Below are 21259 nucleotides of genomic sequence, written 5' to 3'. Positions count from 1 at the left end.
AAGTGGGCTTTCCACTAGATCTGAAGTGCTGCAGAATATTTAACAAAATATCAAAGTGTGTGCATGTGACAATCTATCATTACAACAAGCTGATATTAGCACGTAGATGAAAACTCGCAGAAGCCTTTTCATTTAAAAGACGTGCCTCACGTGTGAGGTTCTGATCGACATCTTCTATCATGCAAAATTTCTTGTCTTTATATTTGTACATTAGTTAGTGCCACAGGAATGCCAATTTCTTGGCTGTGTGCGATCCTGTTAAGTCTTCTGTGACATGATGGTGACACAAGGCAGATTAGGGGTGGCACTGGCTAAATGTTTGCAGATGAGGGCTCCTAATATTTAATCACCACAGTTACAAGGGTCACTAGGTTGGGCCAGGGAGCCAAGTAGCCCACGGGTGTGATCAAGGAAGATGTTTTCTTTTTTTTTCAGACATCTATCGTGTATTTTGAGAATGTGCGCATGAGGATGAGAGTGCGCTTGTGTGCGAGAGCCCCTGGTTTTCTTCTGACCACTTGCCCCAGGAAAAAAGTGTGCTTGGTCACTGCTCTCTCAAACCTTGTTTAACACAGCGCCTCACCCCTTTGACCTGAGCTGAATCCTCACAGCCACTCATTCCTAGCAGGAATGAAAGTGAGGACACTTTCTGACACATAATCTCCAGCTGTGGAAAATATAAAGATATACAATTTATTTATTATTTTTATGGTGCATGTGAGAGGCTCCGGATCAAACTATCTGTAAGCACAAATAATTGTGCATTTAAATATTTGTAAAAACATACATTTGTAATCTCTTACAAATCAGTTCTTGCTTCCAATGGAGCGTTTTGTCAGTGCCTGCCACACAAGCACAAAGCTGAAACAACATACTGTGTAAATGGGTTCAGTAAATAAATGGCTAAACAGTACTTCCTTTTTTTTTTCTAGTAGGTTGTGTTTCATATACAGGGGTTGATGAATAGCTCAAAGAAATGATATTTGTAAACCAGATTTATTGTGGTTGCATTGCTGGAAAGTACTTGGAAGGGCCTGAGGGTGTTGCTTCCAGTAGGGAGGGAACATGTCGTGCAGGAATCATCCCAAATGTAGAATCTGAGCAATCAGTTTTAATTTAGAAAATCGAAATAAGAGAGTGCAATTAGAGTCCAAACAAGTTGTTGTTCTTACACTACATAGTGAAATTTTTGCTTACTGTAACTTGTTCTGAAATATCAAGTTACAATAATCTTTCCTTTCTCTGTATGATGCTGTCACTGCTATGTTTGACATTGAGCGTAGTGTCTTTAGAGAGTAAAGTGAAGTGCTAACTATAAAGTATTTTTTGGAAGCTATGTTCTAAATATCATCATTCAATCTTGCAGTCTGGGAATAATATCTGTGTGTTCCAAAGAGACGAAAAGCAAAATTGTACATGAAATAGTGACACGAGAACGAGATTTACTGCAAAACCAATACTTCTTTTTTACTTAATTTACTGGTGAGTTGTACAGTAGCATGTTTAAAAAATATATATATGCTCCCATTTAGAGTTTGGATATGTAGTTACAACATTTTTTTATCCTCTGAACTAGAATGGTGCACCTTATTTTCAACAACAACTAGCAGATGTGCTTAGTTTTTGAGTGTTTCCTCTGTATTTTCCTCCCGAGAAACTTGGCTTCGTTAAAGTCTTTTTAAAGTCGATCTTTATGGGATTTGTTGTTTAGCCGGTCCAACATTTGGTTGGGAATTTGATCAGGAATTTTGCTCGGGCAAGGAAGATGTATCCTGAATCACCCAGTAAACACTGTCTGGCAGACTGAAGCTCTTGGATACTATCTGCGGTTACGTCACCAAATAAACACGAGCACAGATACGAGACTTGAAAAATTGCATCACAAGGGTGCACTAAGGTCTCAGATATGTGTCATAAATCCCAACTTGTATTTTAGGCTTGTACTGGCTAAAAAAAAAAGATGTAATTTAGTGGGTACAGGGGATTTTGTCTTGAAAATGTCTGAAATTCACATGGAAGGTTCACCTGTAAGATTGTGCTCTGTCCACTGCTCTACTGAGCTGTATCCAGAGATCTTGCTATTACTAATCTACAATTCAGGATATCACTGTCCAAATAACTGAAGGGGTTGATCTCATATATTGTTTTATTAACAGAAGTCACAATTTATATTAAGAAACAGAGCTGCAAATTTCATGGGAGCGTCATAAACCAAAAATATTGTCGTTTATTGAATTCCTCCTTTGCAAATACACATGCATCCATAAATAAGACTTTGTTGCAAAAATAAAACAAAAACGTTTTTGGATAATTTTGTTCTATTTTTTGTCTAACTCTAATTCAAAGCAACCCATCATTATCTGTTCAGTAAAATGGCTCAACCATTCAGAGATATGGCAAAAAAAATACCTGAAATAAACCTGCTTTATGTCTGTTTGGGAAATTCCATGGATGTGTTGCACGGATACTGAGAGCAGGAATACCTCAGGTCTTCTGGGAGCGAATATTTCCCGGAATTAGGGGGCCTGTTCAACCACAGCGACTGCTCGTTTCATTTCATTTTCTTCAAGCTTAAGTGCAGCTCATTTTTTGAGATAACGCAGGTTGAGAAGCATTCTATCTCTCCCGATCATTCCTCTCTTAAGGGTTTGAAATCCAAACAATAAATGAAGGAAAAAGGATGAGGGAGGAGGAAAATGTATTGGAAGAGAAAAAATGAAACAGTGAATAATTTGTGTCTCCTGACATGATGCAGCGCAGGCCCACTTCCTGTAGCTCAGGTTTCACTGAGTGTGAGTGTAATCTGCTGCAAGGAGGGAGGAGGAGAGGGTCCACTTCCTGCCGCAATTCATGATTTTAGGGACTTTTGATTTGTGTGAAGGTTATGGTAGGTAAGAAAAGCAGGACGTTGGGGAAAAAAATGAACAGAGGTGGATGTAAAGAATTCTGAAAACATGTACTGACAGTAAATAAACAACTTAAATAACCATACATGAGGGGCATTGTAGATAAAAATAATGATGCTAGAGACTTTTAAAGGATCCTTTCATGCGTTCTCTGTGTCATAAAAGTTGAATGGCGTGATTTATGCACTCCTACTTTCCTGAGGAAAGAAAAGGGGTTCATGCATTAAGTTGTGCAGGTGTGGATCATGCGCGTGGGTTCAGGAAGAATCTGGCTCAGTCATTATGCTTTCCCATATTCATAGTGAACCATGCAGTTCAGAAGTTTTGATGCTGAGTAAAGCTTCCCTCCTCTGATTTTAATCCACATATGTTTTGTGCTTTGATTTGTAATGCTTTATTTTTTGAACATTGCTTTGGGTCTGCATGTGTTTGTGTGTATGTGTGTGTGCGTGTGTGCGTGCGTGTGTGTGTGTGGGTGTGTGTGTGTCTGTCCAGCCTGGGGCTCTGTGGTGTCTGTTCTGAGGTTTCTGTGGCTGCAGGTAGCGGACCTGTTCACTTAAAAAAACTGTACCTCTAATCTACTCCAGATGATCCCGCTATTTATAACTTTCTTGGATGCATGTTTTCTCTCTCTCTCTCCTTCTCCCCCTTTATAACGAGTACACACACTGCACACTCCCTTAGCTTGATGTAATCCTGGCGCCTGCCCTTTTTATTATGCCATCACTCCTGGAGGCTGTTTTGTAAGAAACAAACACTTGCAGACATACAACCTGGGTTCTGAAGAAGTTGGAATGCATGTGTGAACTTTAAATAAATAAATAAAAAAAAGGCTTACAAACATTTGAGGGTTTAAGTAACAGCTGGAAAAGCATTGTAAATAGTCTGTACTTGCATAGCTTTAGTCCTCAGGACTTTACAAAAGAAAAAATCAACTGGGCACACGCATCATTCAATGAGACATAAACCTATACACATATTTTGTTTTCATACTCCATTGAAGTTTATTTCACACTTCAGGTTGTAACAAAACACACCACAAAACCCATAATTCAGTGCTTCAGAAAAGATGTCTATATATTTCTACACTCAATACTTTGTTGGGCCTTCCTTGGCATCACTGCATCAATCAGCCTTTGATACCTTCGGCAGTGTGAAGAAGTGGCAAGTCCTGCTGGGGAATGAAATCAGTGTGTCCATGAAGCTTATCAACAAAATATTGAAGAGTGGAAAACAAGTTAAGCTGGAAGCAAATTAAATTATTGAAAAAACAAAAAGAGAGAAAATAGATACCCGAACATCATTTTTCCTGGTTAATGAGTCCTATGGTGTTATGTCTGTTTTTCTGCGCTATTCCATGTCGAACCAGTAGGGGTGCTCCTGCAGTTTTAGTTTTATGGGTCCACAGAGGAAGAATAAACTTTCATGTTGTAACAGGAATGCAACATGTCTGTCTCATCTGCTCAGATCATCAAAGATTGAAGGAAGCAAACGTTCCTGGTAGATGGATGTGTTGTATGTGGACTTCAGAAAACACAGTGGACAAGGACTAGCAGATGACACGACACCCAAAATCATCACTGACTGTGGACACATCATTCTGGACGTCATGCAATGTGGATTCTGTGCTTCTATAGTTTTTCTGCAGACTCAAAGCTATTTATTCCCAAATAAATGGGTATTTTTTTCTTCAACTCAACTTTCTATGTTTACAGTACATCGAATTTTGCCAATATTCTAATTATCTGAAAGACTGGATTTTGATTTTCCATTATTTATAACCGATAATCGTCACACTTACTTGAAACAAGCGGTTGAAATATTTCATACTACGCATAATGAAGGTGTATGCGATTTGAGTTTCACTTTCAGAATTGAGTGAGAAAAAATGTTGAACATTTTCTGCCATTAACATTTTTAGCTGGACTTGCAGTTTGTAGAGTAGAGCCCAAGTTTACCTTCCAGCAGGACCAGGAAACATACAGCCAGACCAGTAAAGGAATTGGGCTCTGCTGTTATCTTTAGATGAGGTGGTGACATAAACCAAAAGTGTAGTAGCTGTATTAACATTGACAACTCCTACACAGTTAATGCAAAGTGTGGGCCCAGAACATCTGAAAACCAGTGTTTGTTTCTTCCAAAATGATTGAAAACTATGTTTTTTTTTTATTAATTGTATTTCATAGTTCTGCAGTACTTTGTGTTATTCTCTAACCTTAAAACCTATTTTAAAAAAAAGAAAAGAAAAGGTTTTCAGTGTCAAATTGTCAAAAGTTCTAGGCACTTTTGCATGGAGGCGTAAATATTGTAAGGAATTGGGTTTCTTTTTCTTACGCAAAATGAATGATGTGTGCTTGGAATCAAAGACCAAAAGGACCATTTACTCTGTTATCAACAAAAGTTCATGATCCAGCCTCTGTCTGAACTTCGGTTTGGAAACAGAGATCCCTGTTTCTACCGCGCATCTTTTTTTTTGTTTGTTTGTTTTTTACAATATGTACTTTTGGTCCCAGGGCCTTTTTGCCTTTCTTTATTTTTCTTTATTTTTTTTTTTTACAAGGCCGTTCTACTTTACATTTGCTGTAAGAATGCCAAGAAAACGGTTCAAATCACTGTGTGCATGTGTGCAAGTGTGTCCATGTTTGTGTGAGAAACTTGGGAAGTTGGCACTAATCTTAACCAGGCACCCGGAGGGAGAGGAGAATTATGGGGCATTTAGGCCAGTTTTACAAGAGCTGAGAAAACACGCGAAAGGTTCAAATGACACCAAACACCGGCCCTATAAAATCGCACAACCAACACCTTTCGAGAGCCACGCAGACAGAAAAACACCAGCCAGAGAAGCACATATCATGTTCTAATATTAAACTTTTTGCAAAGTCAAAAAGAAAAACAAGAAAAAAAGAAAGAAAGGAAGAAAGAAAACACCCACACACTGATTCAGAGCACAACTGGCTAGGAAAATGCTGCCTGGCAATTACCACTGCATCAGCAAGACTTTGTTTTCTTACAGTCCCAACATCGTTCTCTTTGTCTCGCTGTGGTTTTCGCCCTGTTGCGCGTGCTTGCACAAACTTTTCAAGAGTGGCACAAGGTAAGTAAAAGACACACAGAGCGTTTTGGAAAAGCTAAAGAAGGGAAAGAAAACGGAGTTTGAAGCAGAGAAGGAAGTGAGCTTGGAAGATTATGTGATAAAATGAGAGAAGACAGAGAAAGGGGGTTGATTTAAGATGGGAACGGTGGATCAAGGGAGAGGTAGAAAGACCACCTCAAAGTAATGAGAGAGGGAGCAAGGAGATAGAGGTAGAGAAGGTGGAGACGGAAAAGGAGAGAGAGAGAGAGACCACCCCACATTTAACACCAGAGGGAAGACTGTACATTTTTAATGTCTATTTTCTCTTCCAGCTCAGCTCCCCGTGGACCAACACCGAGGCTGGAGTCTCTCTGCTGCCAAGACGTCCCTCTCTCCGCCCTGATGTGTGTGTTTGTGCACACTCACTCATGTTCCCCCGGAATGCCAATAAACTACGGCTGCGCTCTTCTTATTGCTTTCAACAGAGAGAGGCTCGAAAACCCTTATATAATCCCAGGATGATGCAACTGTACGTGTGTGTGTGGGTGAGCCTGTATCGGACGAATCAAAGCTGCTCTCAGCAATCTTTCACACGAGGAAGCATGAATTTCCCCACACATTCCTCACCTTGTCCAAAGGCCTATGTTGAGCGAACAATGTCCTCTCTCAGATGTCATTCTGTGTGTGACCCGAGGTCTTTTTCATAGCAATAGTCTGTAGATCTGTCCATGATAAGAAGCCGCTGTGGTTTTAAAAGGTAAACACAGAAAAACCTCTTTAACCTTAATCAACAGACCTCCTAAAAGGTCCCGAAATTAAACATTCTGAAAGCTTGAATTCAATAAGGGCACTTTGTGAGAGGAGCGGTAAATTAAGTTAGGAGAAAGAGCCCATGTGTTTGATTGAGCTGTGCTGGTCTTTGATAAAGCGCTCCGTGTTTATATTTGTAAAGCGAGGCTGCTGCGATATTGTCTGGTATGTGGAGAGTCATAAAGGTCTTCTGTTTAACTCAATCTGCAAGATAAACAGCCGTGGGCAGGAGAAGCTCAAAGGATTCTTATGAGTTTGTTCCCATCTTTCTCAGATTTTTTTCTTTTCTCATCGCTTCGCTGGCCTGGTCCTTTCCATGGTCTTTGCCAGTTTTGTCTGTTCTCCTGACGCTTCCTTCGCCTGTGGATTGTTGAGTTTTAGCAGACCGAGTGTGGATTTTGTGGGAGTGAGCATTGTGGTCCAGCTGGGGGTCACTTCATTCCATGCAGGGGAGTTTGAAAGGTCACAGGTCAAGACTGATGGGTGCTGTTGGCACCGACCTCAGGGTATATGTGTGAGCCGCTGCTCCTCCGATTGATGGACAGCCAGGCCAACAAGGAGGTTACCCTCATTTCCTCTGTCGGCAATAGCCCCATTATTCATTCTGACCATTTTTAGATGCATTTTGGTCTTAAATACAAATAGGTTGCATAAACAAATTTAGAAAAGTCACACTGAGAAAAAAAAAGATATGGAATTGCTAATTTTAAAAAAACAAACTTTTAAACCTCAGGCAAAGAAAATTCATTGATGAATTATTACCACAGATCGGTCTCTGGCACTGCTTGTTTGACAATTATGTTGACTGACGATTGAGGCAATTTAGAAATCATTTACTTAAGAGTCAGGAAAAAGAAAGAGCTCCTCATTTTCAGTGGCTTGCAGCAACAACAACTTGATGCTTTACTTGATGGCTCAGACTGTCGCGTCTTTTGGAGACAATTTCCACAGCAGTGTTTTAGTTAGATTGAGATCTGGACTTTGACTTGGTCAAGCCTTACTTCCTGCCAGTCATTCTGGTGTAGACTTATTGCTGTGTCACAAAGACACAGCAAGAAAAGTCCGGATTGATGGCCTGACATTTGATTTCATAGTTCTGTGGTTGATAGAGAATTTTATGCTCAACTTTCTAACCACAAGACCCAGTATGTGCAAAACAAGCCCAAAACTTTCCCACCGTGCTTGACAGACAGTGGAGACCATCTGTTTCTGCCAGGCACCGCATTTTGTTTTCACTGAGCACTGCATGATGTAGTTTTGTCAAAACTCATGATGTTGTGTCATGGATACCTTCCACACCAGTCACATCTAGTGTCAAGACTGATGGGTGCTGCTGGCACCAACAAACAGCCTGCCATTTAACCTGCTGATTGAGTTCTGTAAAGTCAGATTGAACTCTATCATTCATTCCAGTTTCTTTGAGGACCTTGTATTGATCTTTTCTTTTTTTAAAGATTGGAAAGCTTCATGCTTGGCAATTGTCTTTAATGTTTTACACTTATGTCTAAGCAGTCTGACGGTGAAATTACTTTAAATTCTTTAGAAATGATCTTGTGATCCTTTGCTTGAGTAATGTCATCGCTATAGTCTTTCCATTCTGGCATTGTTTTAACACGGACCTTTTCCGGGATTGTGAGTTGTGAAATGTGCTATTCTACAATGTCACTTCCCACTTAACCTGGATGCTGCTATTCTTCACAGAAAGAAGTTGAGGTATTCTTAGTATTTTTTCCCCCTTTGCTGCTTTTGACAGTTATGAAAACCCTCAATCCATCATCACACTTGGGTGGTATGAACATCTAGCCCCATGGGAGTTTTGCTCAATAATAATTTCAGCAACCAAGTCGTTTTTTTCTTCACTCCCACTCATGCTTTTTCAACAACACTACTAAACCACTCTAACCCCAGGCCATCAGTAATTCTGACTTTAACTCTAATTCAATCAATTACAATATTAATTCCAGTGAGGCTCATTTGTCAGATTAAAAGTATGCTTTGAACATTTTGAACATACTTTTCATTGAGACTAAAACATTTTTTATTTTGAATTGGTTTTAAATGTCATGTTTTCATTAACTTCCAGCAGAAAATCACCATAATTAACTGAAATAGAGTCTTTAAAACACAGATTTGTCTGTAATTATCTATCACTATGTTTCACTTAGTGATAAAGTTTCTGAAATAAAATAATTTCTCAATAATATTGTGATTTATTGAATGGGAATTTACATTCATCCAGTGTGAAAGTCTATCATTGACATGTCTAGGTTCATGAGGGTCACAGGAATATTACAATTTGCTTTGGGTTATTTGCAAAGTTTCCCTAATCCAAATGCGGTTCTGACTGCTACCACAGTGTGATGCTGCCACCACCGTGTCACTGTTCAGATAGTACGTCCGGGTTTTTTTTTTTTTTTTTCCACAAATAGTGGTGTGAACTGGTTCAGCTTTGGTCACATCTGTCAGGGACACTGTCTTTCACATCTGCAATTTCTGGCAATCGATGAGCCTGCCTTTTTATGGCTTTCTTCTTCCCGCTCTGTTAAGGTCAGATTTGCTGATTGCACGTCCCATCTGAACTGTGGATCTCTGTGGCTCCTCCACAGTTATCATTGGTATGTACACCTTTGCAGGGCACTGTTTAAGTGTAAAAAAAAAAAAGGTTGCTTTTCAAAAACGTTCATGCAAATTTTCAAGATAAAGACTTTGGAAATGATCAGCAATGAATCTGAACGTCTGGCTCTGAAGCAAAGACATTCTGTGCTCTTCCAACCATTTTTCATTGATTTATTCCACAGTGACTCACATTAATAGAGGAGTTAAGCAATGTGCCCCAAAGACTGGCTGGAGGCACGAGTACCTCTACTTCAGCTGCATACGTGAAACCTATCTGCAGTACACACATAAACATGTTCATGTATATGCACACACTGACTCTTTAGGTTGAGATGAAACACAGATAATTAGCTCTAATGGAAACCAGACTTCCAAATCAACTCTGCTTCTCCCTCTGTCTGTCTCAGTCTGACTTCCTTCCCCCCTCGGTCTTTTTGTGGTGTTGAGGGTTAATGTAAACCAGGGCTTGTTGGTCCATAATGGGGATCTTCACAGAGACACTGGAGAGAAGCGGCGCTGGGAAAAGCAAAACGAGAGACAGGTAGACTTTCTGCTGGAGTGTTTAAACGGCCAAACACACTTGAACCCAGGCCTGTTTTTAGGGTGTAATTCATCTTTCGGCCAGCGTGTCACACACAGAGGCCTGCGCCTTTGGTTTGGATCAGGTCAGAGACAGCAAATCCAAACGTGAGGCGATATAAAGCAGTGATTAATGAGTGGGAGAGAGTGTGCGTGAGTTTGTGTCAGTCATCAAAGAGTCTATAAATCATAGCACACTTAAAACTGGAGAGCCAGATGCCTTCACACTGATAACAAGCGGTCAAGCCATTACTTTCGAACATCAAAGAGGGCAGGAGCCGGGGTTGCAGGACCCCCTCTTTTCCCTGTCTCTCCTTCTCGGCGTGGAATGTATTTCCCCATTTCATAGGCGTGAGAAATCTCCCTCTTTGTGTTTATAACCTGTATGTGTTTGTGTGCGTGTTTGGGAGCCTTAGAGGTGACATTCCTCTGTGTCAGAGCAACAGCCTCAAGTTTAAGATAACACAGCCACGGTAATCTAAGGGTGGGAATCGATTCCCCCCTATTGGTCAGCGGGGGCTTCAGGGTCAGAGCTGATGGCTTTTCCTTCTGCACGCAAGCTGTGGCGCAAAAACACAATGACGCTTCGATAAGCATCTCCTAACAACCATGTAGAAAGGTGGATTTTCACACAGCATTCACATCAGTGTTACTGTAGGCCTCTTGCCTAATCCTGCTTGAAGTTTTATTTTTTCATGAGAATCATTACATTGTGCTTTAGTTTGTCTTAGTTCAACAAACTTTTTTCATAAAATTCCATGAAGGATTACAAACATTTTACAACACCTCTGCAAAGTGTTTTGCCATTTGATTTTTAAAGATTCTACCCCATTCTTTATAGGCTGTTAAATTCTCGTTTTTATTTAGTGGAAATTGCTCACAAATACATTTACAAAGACGTTTTCGATTTGCTTTATTAACTGGAGCATGTTTTTTTTTTTTTTTTTTTGGCAAAACTCTTGAGAGCTAGCTGCTGAAGCACCTGCAGCTACCTCCCCCAATGCTGGCTTGGAGGACATCTGGGAATATCATGTATGCCTTCCACGGTTCTGAATTCAGCACGTTCAAACAGACCACTAGATAATTATGGCTTTCCCAGATCCCCGAGCTCATGAAATCACTGCTGAATATGCCAGCAGTGTGAGATGTTTTCTTTTGCCCCCCGCCCCCCTCCACCCGGCTTTAGTTCCCTTGGGTTTCATCAACAACCAACGAAAATGATGTTTACTCAAACCTTAAAATTATTCCAGAAGTCCTTGAAGTGAAAGCCCTGCCATTGTTCAGCTTGTTTATGCTCGCAAACGCTTGAACGAACTAGCAAGACAGCCGAAAGAGATGAAAGATTGCATATTTTTATCTTTATTTAACATATCATCAAATATTTACAACAGGGGAGGGGAGATGGTTTATCCATTCAACACTGTTTGATAACCTGAAAATAAATAAGCTTTATTGGAGAAAGGGGATAAAAGGAATTTCATACCTGCGTACAAAAATAAATACAAAATACTTCTTTTTTTTTTCTTAAAAAATTGTCACGGAATGTGGAGTTATTTTTTTTCTCTCTCTCTCTCGTGTTTCAAAACAGAGCAGTTCGTCAGGGGCTTGTTTTGTTTTTACAACATTCATAGTCGCAGTGGTCTCTCTCTTTCTTCATATCCGTCCTGGCAGTCCAAGTGCTCCCCTTGCAAACATTACAATCCACGCAAAGGGAAAAGTAAAAGGGGCTGCTTTCCTCAGAGGCCTGAAGCAAAGCAACAGATCCTGGGCCTTGGCTGTCTTTGGCCTGAGTCACTCGTTTGTCAGTCTGTGAAAGAAAGAAATAGAAATTGTGCGTCAGGACATCAAATATCTGCAATCAAACACTGATTTTACGTTCCTTGTGGATGACGTCTTGAGATTTCAACCCAAAGTTGGTTTCTGTTCAGTCTTTAAGGAGCAAAAACCTGGTGAGTAACATATTCCTAAAGATTTTTGTTGCAGGTAAAACACTTTTTATCTGCACTGATACAGAATGCTTTAGGGATAAAATTTTGTATATAGCCTATATATATATATATATATATATATATATATATATATATATATAATATATATATATATATATATATATATATATATATATATATATATATATATATATATATATATATATATATATATATATATTTTTTTTTTTTTTTTTCTTTTCTTTTTTGACAGAGAAAAGGTCTGCATTGTCTTTCTAAAAAGTGACTTGCACTTATTGCACTGATAATCTGTGTCAGCAAATGGACGTTTGCAACAAGATCTCTGCAAAACATTGTTGGAAGTGCAATGCTTTGCACTAACCGAGCCAAGATTGTCAGTAGTCATTAAACTAAAACCTGGTATGCGATGCATTCAAATACATTGTACAGATGACATAATATAAAATTTAAATATGATTTAGCAATAAGTCCCTAAAGCCTTTTTGCAGGTAAACACACATTTATTTTCACTGCTTTTCAATGATATGCACGTAATATTATATTTTGCTGTTCAAATGACGCCTCAGCACCAGCTGCCAGTTGTCCGTTTCGCAGACTTTGACTTTAAATGCAACCCCATAAGTGTTGAAGTAGGTGCCATGCAGACGTTGGACTGGAAACAAGCCCAGGTTCCAGCGGTGTGGAATGCTAAAGAGTCCCAGCTTACCCTGATGCCTCATCGCAGACATCCCCGGTCCAGTTAGTGGGAAGTGGTCGACAAGGACCACGCGCCCCCCATCCTCCAAACCGAGAACGCGTAGCTCAAGCGCTCGTGCGCCACGTAGCTGCAATTGTTCCCTCTCGCGTCCAGCTCGTCGCTCTGGAGAACCTGGCACAGAAAGTCAATGTAGCGGGCCGCCAGCTTCAGCGTCTGGATCTTGCTGAGCTTGTCGGAGGGCAGGGTGGGGATGATTTTGCGCAGCGACGTGAACGCTTCGTTCAGCGACTGCGTCCGCTGTCGCTCGCGGATGTTGGCCATCACGCGCTGCGTCTGCAGGTCGTCGAAGGAGCGCGCGGGGCTGCTGCCGCTGCTGGCCTCGCTGCCGCCGCTTCCTCCGTCGTCGCAGATCTTCCTGCACTTCTTCTTGCCGCGGACGGAGCTCTCCGCGCCTCCCTCCTCGTCCTCCTCCTCGTCCGTGCTCCGGCGCGCCGCCCGCCGCTTCCTCGCCCCTCTCCGTGGCAACTGACGGTCACTCTCCTCCTCGCTGTTCCCAGCGCTGTCCATCGGGGAGGAGTCGTCTTCCCGCATCGTCTTCTCAGACTGACTTTTTCTGACTTTTTCTTTTTTCTTTTTTTTTTTTTTGTCTTCCTTTTTGAGGATATGGTACGGTTTTTGACCCCTGACCCAGGTAACTGTCACAAATACGTCAACAAACAGGAGAGCTGTATTTAGGCGTTTGGCTCTCAGTGGTTTCAGGTCTGAATTGTGAAATGTGGTGCGCCACAAAGAGGGAGAGGTATCTGCCAGGCTGGGACGACCCCAGGCTCTTATAGCGAGGAGAGAGCTGGAGGATTTTTGGGGAGGACTCTCCGATTGGGAGAGGAGGGGTGTAATATAACACTGCGGGAGAAGGAGGCTTAGGGAAAACTCCTCAAAACACGAAAGCTTCTCCACACAGAAGTGGGAGGAAGTGGTGGGGGCGACGTTATTAAATCATGCATCTTGTGCAAACACGAGCTGTGTGGAGATAATTTCTTCTTCTTCTTTTCTTTCAGTCTTGCACAAAGTTAGCAAAAATAAGTGGAATTCCTTTGAGTTGGAAGGCCCCCACCCATCCATATTGCTCAGTTTTCATCCACAGGTTGCTTTAGTGGCGGCCTTCAGCAGGTCTGCATTGTTGGGTCTGGCTAATCTCATCTTCCTCTTGGCGATATCCCACAGATTCTCTACGGGGTTTCGGAGAGGCAATTTTGCTGTCATGAAGCACACTGGCTCCATGGTGGTTACCTGTGTGAGGACAATTGCTGGCCATTTGCTGCCGGAAAAGGGAATCTGTATCTCCACACTGCAGCTCCACTGACTTGTAAGATGCTTTTAAAATCTCCTTTTGATTGGACATGTGGCACAACGCAAAGAAGGTGACCAGCGAAGCGTCTGGCCACTGTTAAAGCTCCGACTCCCATTGCAGCACACACCTTATGAATGTTCCCCAATCTTTTAAATGAGCTTGGATTCACATTAGTTTCAAGGCTGCAGTTGTCCCTATCGCCTTTGGACACATTTTCCTTCCACTAAGCTTTCCAGTAATTTACTTGAAAACAGACCCTTTACCTTGCAACAAAATCTGTTTGCTTTCTTGGCCTTATGTGGTATTCTGGGTTTGTTATAAACTTAATTGTGTTTTAATAAGCTGGTGAAAGTCTTTCACTTTTTAAATTCCTATAACTGAAGTTGTTGATCATATCAAAATGTTTTGAAATGACATTTTTGGAGCAAAGGTGGCCCAGCTCAAAAACAATTCATTTGCTAAATGAGTTCTACATCACAAAAGGAAAAATACATACATTTTACATTTAAGATATTTATTTAATCTAAATTGCAGCAATTACACATAGTACGGATGTAGAAATATTTAACGATAATATTTACTGACTGCATCTTAGAAGAATGTATATATAATGAGTATTTATTTACTTATCTCGGATCCCCGCTTTGTATTCTGAATTCATTTCTTTTTGCTCCATCCTGCAAAGTCAGTGGGCAGAGCTAACTTCTATAAACAAGGTGATAGTCCAGGCGCACTGTCTGGTTCACAAAACATAGTGATACTTTAAATAGCATACAACAACAACAACAACAATAAAAAAAAAAAATAATAATAAAATAATAATAATAATAATAATAATAATAATAGGCCATTATTATTATTATTATTATTATTATTATTATTATTATTATTATTATAAAAATCTAATTATGAAATAAATAAAAATATTTACCACTAATTTTATTATATAAAGAATTCTGTTTTTACTTATTACACATTGTGCATTTAGTAAATGTACAGGTGTAAATTCACTAAAACATTCTTATTAGTCACTGTGTTTTCTGCGAGATAACACACACATACGAGTTTTCACTTCATTCATGACAACGCGGCCTCTTCCCAGAGCTTCTATTTTCCAAGTAGAGATCCAGAGATCCTGATGTTCAAAGTCTCATCCCCTTTTCTTCTTCCACATTCAAAGCAAACAGAAAACAGCCAAAAAGTCTCAGCGAGCTGCTGAGGTTCAGACGCCTCAGAAGGGAACAGCGGTGGTTGAAAAACCATCAGGCCACTGAAACGCAGGAGGTTGTCCCAGCAGGAGGTCTTTGCTCCTATAAGCAGACCGACGTGTTTATTTTCCCCGTCAGCTGCCCCGCGTCGAGGTATGCACTTAAATGGGCCCGACGTCCCCGCAGGGAACCGCGGCACAGCAGCTCGGGTTTAAAGGAAGATCCGTCCTGTCCAAGGGCGCTCTCAGGGGCGGAACGCTGCGCGCAGCGGGGCGCGTATGTGGGACTGGAGCGAAACGCAAATACGTGGTAAAGGTGGAACCGGAGGGAGGACAAGAGTGGCCGTGAACATACTTGACCAGTGAGCAAAAGTCTCTAATAGAGACAATGTTATTTATGGATACAGTGATGATACTGATGAAAAAATAGAATGAATGAAGACGCAGTACTTCCTTTTTCTTTTGCTGGCTGTGTGTGTGTGTGTGTGTGTGTGTGGGAGGGGGTAGGGGGGTGGGGGGTGGGGGGGGGGGTTACGGTGTGTGTGCTTGTGGATCTTATCAGTAAATAATCCTGAAAATGCAAAAGATTTGAAAGCCAAATCCAAGATTCACTGCGTGAAGCCGGGAGATCATCTTGGTCTCGGAGGTGCGAGTTGACGGAGGCTCCGATTGATTCCTTTTGCGATTTGACCTGCCGCTCGACTCTTGATTGGGTTAAAACGATTCATCTCTTCCCTTCACAAAACCAAATCGTCAAATTATAGAATAAAAAACAAAACAAACAAACAAACAAACAAAAAAAAAACGTCAGCAGCTCACCTGCACAGCGAAAGCCAGGTGAGACGTCTGGTTGCGTAACTCTCCAAGGTGCTGAAACACGCAGTACGATCTTTACCGTCAACCTTTTGAAGTTCTGATCTGATCAGCAGGTTTCACAAGCAAACATTGAGCTGTTCACATCATCGTAAGCAAAGGCGGGGAGTTTTTTTGTTGTTGAAGGAACAAACAAAAAGGTAGAATTTTGTAAGCAACATCATTTTGGGGGAGAAGACAGCGGTTATCTTTGGATGCTTTGGCCTAAACCCAAAAAGTAAAAAGTAAAACGTGACCATTATAGGTTGATTTACTGCTGGTGGAGTGGCGTTCCTCTTGCTTACTCTGTGTTTGCGTGGTTACGTGTCTCTGTTCCTGCCCTGTGATGGACAGGAAATCAATCAAAGTTGACCCCGCTTCTCAGCCAATGGCGACACTGCGAGGATAACTCGTGGACACCACGCGTAGTGCCTCCGGGCCAGCAGGGGGCGCTCATGAGTGCAGGACTTTTAGCTGGTATTTCAAAGTTTTACAGAGTTGGAAGTCATGTAAAAATGCTTTTTGACCTTTTCGAATGGTGGTTTCGGTTTTAAACGAACTAACCAATATGGGTTAATAGTTATTATCAAAGTTTCATTTTAATATTCACAATTTAATATGGCTGTCCATTAATTTGTCCAATGGAGTCCACATAACCGGGGCTTAATCAGTAAATAATAATAATAATAATAATAATAATAATAATAATAATAATTTTATTAATTTTGGACGTCCATGGTAACACAAGATTACTATCTATCAATACAAACTATATCAATAACTATCAATAAAAAAAGTTCGATTCATTAAGCGAATAATTGAACGGTCAAGTGAAACACGACTGACCGAATCCATTCCCCTTTCAGGCCTGATACAACACTCACACGCTGAGTGCTGTTGGTAATGGTGCAGAAAAGGAACAAACCCAAATCCAATCATGGTTACCTGATAATAATAGTAATAAAGCAAAAATAAAAACACATACGTTTCCTACTACTTAACTGTGCAGCTGTTTATTCCTTTTTCCCCCCCAGAAGCCACTTATTTTTGGTCTATACGCACTGGTGTGTAAGACATAACGTCGCTCTGTCTCAGGTGTTCTCCAGCAGGTCCATCATGAAGGAGATGTAGACGATGGCCAGGCGCAGCGTTTCGATCCGAGACAGCCTCTTCTCGTAGGCGAAGGTGGGAACTTTCCTCCTCAGCGCATCAAACGCCTCGTTCAGGCTGAACATCCGCTTTCTCTCCCGCACGTTGGCCGCCTGCCGCTGCACTCCGGTGATGATCCTCCGCCGTTTGGACCTGCCGTGCCCAAACGGCCCGCGGCTGCAGCACCGCGGCGAAGAGCTCGCCGGACGCCCCGCGCGCCCTTCGCCGGGCGGAGACATGCCGCGGGAGGAGCCGCTCGGCCGCGGCGAGACGTCCGCCTCCTCGGACCCTAAAGCGCACTTCTGCGTGAACCCGATCAGGCTGATGTCACTGACAAAGTTTATGAACACGGAGTCGTGAATGTCCATGATCGAGTCTGCCTGCAGCTGGCAGGGCGAAAGGGAAAAAATAATAATAATAATCAGACTCCAGGCGATCACCAAACCACGACAAGTGCCTCCAACGTTTCTCCACGGGATTAGATCCTCTTTGGCTGAAGTCCAAGCGCCTTTTTCCCCCTGCGGTTTTAATAAGTCACCCACACCTCTTCACAGCGCCACATCTTTCACGCCACCTCTGCTTTTAAATCGACCGTATTTCTCCTCTCAGTATGGCCTTATAGAGGAAAGCTGGAGGGCTCCGCCAATTGACGCGTTGTCCTCCGCACCCCAGAGGCCCCCAAATGAGCTTCTGAAGAACCGAGGCTCTCGATAGAAGGTCACAGACTCTTGTTTGCGCTCTTCTCTCGGCCTCTGCTGCTAAATAATGACACTTTTAACACTTAAACTGGCCCAGGAGAAGACCAAACAGAACGTTCTCTGACAGTCAAAAGCTTTTCTGTTGCAAATCAAAGCAAATAGCTGTCCGTTCCCATGGCAAGAAAGAGTCCACACTGCAGGAACTGCTGAGAGAATCACTGGGGGCTTCAATGCTGCAAAGAAATTCCTCTTTGCCTTAAGTTTATTGACTTTCCACTTGCTGTTTTTAATATGTCCAAGTACATACAAATTGTGCACTTGTTTAAAGTAACTTTTTTTGAGTAGAGATCATTGTCACGTTTCTTTCAGTTCAACAAAAGCTACAAAACTCTAGCTGCTGATTCATGAATGGCCGACTGCTTTTCAGTATGAATTTGGGGATGGGTCTCACAGAACAGTCATACTGCTCAAACCTTTTTCAGTTTGCCACATTTTATTGACCAGCTTGTTTTCATTCGAAGCAAATAATCCCACAGCATGACGAAGCCACCACTTTGTGTCACACAGAGAGGACGATGAGTTCAAGGTGAAGTGCGCCATCACATCACCTTGACACTGCAGGTGCTGATTTGTAAAATAAGATCGATGCTTGTGTGAAAAAACAACCATTTAGTTATTTGGAAAACCTCAACTTAACGTTACAGTTAATAGAAACACGCTGAAAGCCCTTTTGTTGATAATTTCACGGTGTGTTTTACGCCACTGAGACAGAAAACACACGTTGCAGTATATTAATAAACAATAAATAAGGCAGCTGATCAGGAACTGCACTTGTTTTATTCAGCTGCATCCGAGTGACCAGTTTTTTTTTCCTTCTACTGCCATCCTGAACCAAAATATTACACTGAAATGTGATAAAATTTTGTGACAGTTCTCCACTTACAGGAAGCAGATATCCCATATACAAAATATGGGACCTGTCCAGGGTCGCCCTGGACAGGTCGCCAGTCTGTCGCAGGGAAACACAGAAACAAACAGGACAAACAACCATACACACACACACACACACACACACACACACACACACACACACACACACACACACACACACACACACACACACACACACAGTCATTTTGGACTGTGGGAGAAAGCAGGAGTACCCAGAGAGAACCCACACATGCACCGGGAGAACATGCAAACTCCATGCAGAAAAGACCCCGGGCTGGGAATCGAACCCAGAACCTTCTTGCTGCAAGGCAACTGCGCCACTCTGCAGCCCCAAAATAATAATAATAATAATAACAATAATAATAATAAAAAGAATGTGAGTCTGCATCATTTTACGATTTTACGTTTCTTTTGATTTTGAACATCCTACCCGTCACTCGGACTTTATACCTTCGTCTCACTTTCGTTTTGTGTATTTTCCTGGCACACAGACACTCATGACGGGACATTCCGTCGGTTGCTGTGGAGACGCTGTGAAAGCACAGCTGGCCCGTGGAATATGAGGTAATCTCACCCTGGGGCTGCTTAGCAAATATTGGTCTTGAATAGGGAGTAAAACCCCAAAAGAGGCATGCAAACAGAGTCACAGGGACACACACGTACACACACACACACACACAAACACACACATACCTACCGGGGTTTATCCCAGTTTTAGTCAGGACATACCTAAACACAGACACTCAGAATGGCTCATTTCCTGCGCTGCTCTCTTATTACTGGCAGTACAGATTAAAATTAATGATGGTTGTCTTGTGACAGTGTTGAAAGAAAACCCTGTACATGTAATATGTCCAAATTTATTACAAACAGAATGCCCTTAAGAGGTTTTAATTTATGGAATTAGTTGTCTTATGTTTTCACAACAAGTTAAGGAAACCATCCAAATATGCTGACAACACATGCAAAACAGTCTGGATAATTTTTCAAAGGCCATACAGCGCCCTGCAAAAGAAAATGTTCAATCTTCTTGGGCTTGAACGTTTTTATATTTTGTCGCATTACAGCCACAATCTACTGTGATTTTTTTTTTTTTTTTTGTGATTTAATGTAAGAGACCAGCACAATGTCGGGCAAAATTGTGAAGTAGGAGGAAAATGAAAAAAGTCATCCCTGACCTGTTTTGTGTGTTCCTTGCTCATCTTGACGCTCCTTGTTCGCTTATGTTCTCCAGCAAACATCAGAGGGTTTTATAGAACAGCTGGATGTAAAATGAGATTATATTACACACAGGACTGGAGTGCATTTACCATCTAGGCAACTGGTTGGAAAGGATTTTATTTCAGCGATATCAGAGGAAAGCTTGCACTCAGTTTGAAAAACAAAACCAAAACCAAAACAAAACAAACAAAAAAAAAACCCGACAGCGTCCAGCAAACATGGTTTTTCATCCTACAAAAGAAGATATTTTGTGGTATTTAGGGAATCTGAATCTTAACACACAACTGAGGCAGAAAAAACCCCCAACAAGAACCCTAAATGCTTGTTACATAAAGTGCACTCGTTTTGCCCAGAGGAAACTGAAGGTTTTGAATATAGAGATCACCAGAGAGCAGTGCGTGTCCAATGAGCTGCTGCAGAGCAGCCAGAGCTGTTCTCACAATGTAAATCTGTCTCTCTCTACTCCTCCTCTGGCTCTACGCTCAGTTTCCTGTCAGAGCTCTGCCAAATTGTGTCGACCACCTCCAACGTAAATCACACTCGAGACGCTCCCCTTTGGTTGCTTCTTCCTTTTTTCCTTGTGCTTGAACCCGAATCCTAATCACTCGCTCTCTCTCTCTCTCACCATGTTTCCAAATTTTTCCTCATCTCATTTTGATTACTTGCTCTCTGCATGTTCTCCACACCGGCAAATTAGGAACACGAGACCACACTTGGTACTGCAAGTACACAGTTATTTGCACAGTACTTACATTTGAAGTAGGAAACAAGTTAGCAACCCTTTTGTAGCATTAAGGCTGACTTAGATCTGGAGTCTAAAGAGAAAAGGAGTCAAAGTTGGACAAAGGGAGTGGAGAAGATGTGTTTAACTCCTGACCTGTCTGCTTCTCCTTCATTGTGTCACTCTGAATTACTCCTCAATCCTTCTTGCTTTTCCTGGACCCTAAAGCTGACTCATGGTCCCTCTTGTCCAATGCTACATTTCTCTCTCTCTTTCTCCCTCTCTCTGATCGGTGGGTCTCTTTTGCCAGTGGCCTGTTATTGGATGTTTACACAGCTGGGTGGCTATGTGAAACATAGGGCTCATGACTTGGACACACTCCAATACCACATCATATATCTTCTCAAGTCTCTCTTTGAGATTCTCCCGCCCCACCACATACACAGATACACCCACCC

General features: G+C 41.7%; 2 protein-coding genes across 2 annotated transcripts; both read right to left on the bottom strand.

Annotated features, from left to right (window-relative positions):
• Positions 1-11322: 11322 nt before the first annotated feature.
• twist1a (twist family bHLH transcription factor 1a) lies at positions 11323-13442 on the bottom strand. Its single transcript, XM_055058854.1, has 2 exons — positions 12661-13442; positions 11323-11791 (listed from the first exon to the last, which is right to left on the bottom strand). Exon 1 carries the CDS (start codon positions 13240-13242, stop codon positions 12694-12696), a length of 549 nt encoding a protein of 182 aa, XP_054914829.1. The 5' UTR covers positions 13243-13442; the 3' UTR covers positions 11323-11791; positions 12661-12693.
• A 3710-nt stretch (positions 13443-17152) lies between these two features.
• Positions 17153-18022, bottom strand: LOC129378582 (fer3-like protein). Its single transcript, XM_055058914.1, has one exon. The coding sequence runs from the start codon at positions 17576-17578 to the stop codon at positions 17153-17155; it is 426 nt and encodes a 141-aa protein (XP_054914889.1). The 5' UTR covers positions 17579-18022.
• Between the last annotated feature and the right edge of the window lie 3237 nt (positions 18023-21259).

Source organism: Poeciliopsis prolifica, unplaced genomic scaffold (genome assembly GCF_027474105.1).
Source record: "Poeciliopsis prolifica strain line A6 unplaced genomic scaffold, Auburn_PproV2 SCAFFOLD052, whole genome shotgun sequence".
Taxonomy (NCBI): Eukaryota; Metazoa; Chordata; class Actinopteri; order Cyprinodontiformes; family Poeciliidae; genus Poeciliopsis; species Poeciliopsis prolifica.
This window is presented reverse-complemented; position numbering and strand designations above follow the sequence as displayed.

Coding starts and splice junctions, on each gene's coding strand:
- twist1a (XM_055058854.1), bottom strand. CDS start 13,242: ATGCGGGAAGACGACTCCTCCCCGATGGACAGCGCTGGGAACAGCGAG.
- LOC129378582 (XM_055058914.1), bottom strand. CDS start 17,578: ATGGACATTCACGACTCCGTGTTCATAAACTTTGTCAGTGACATCAGC.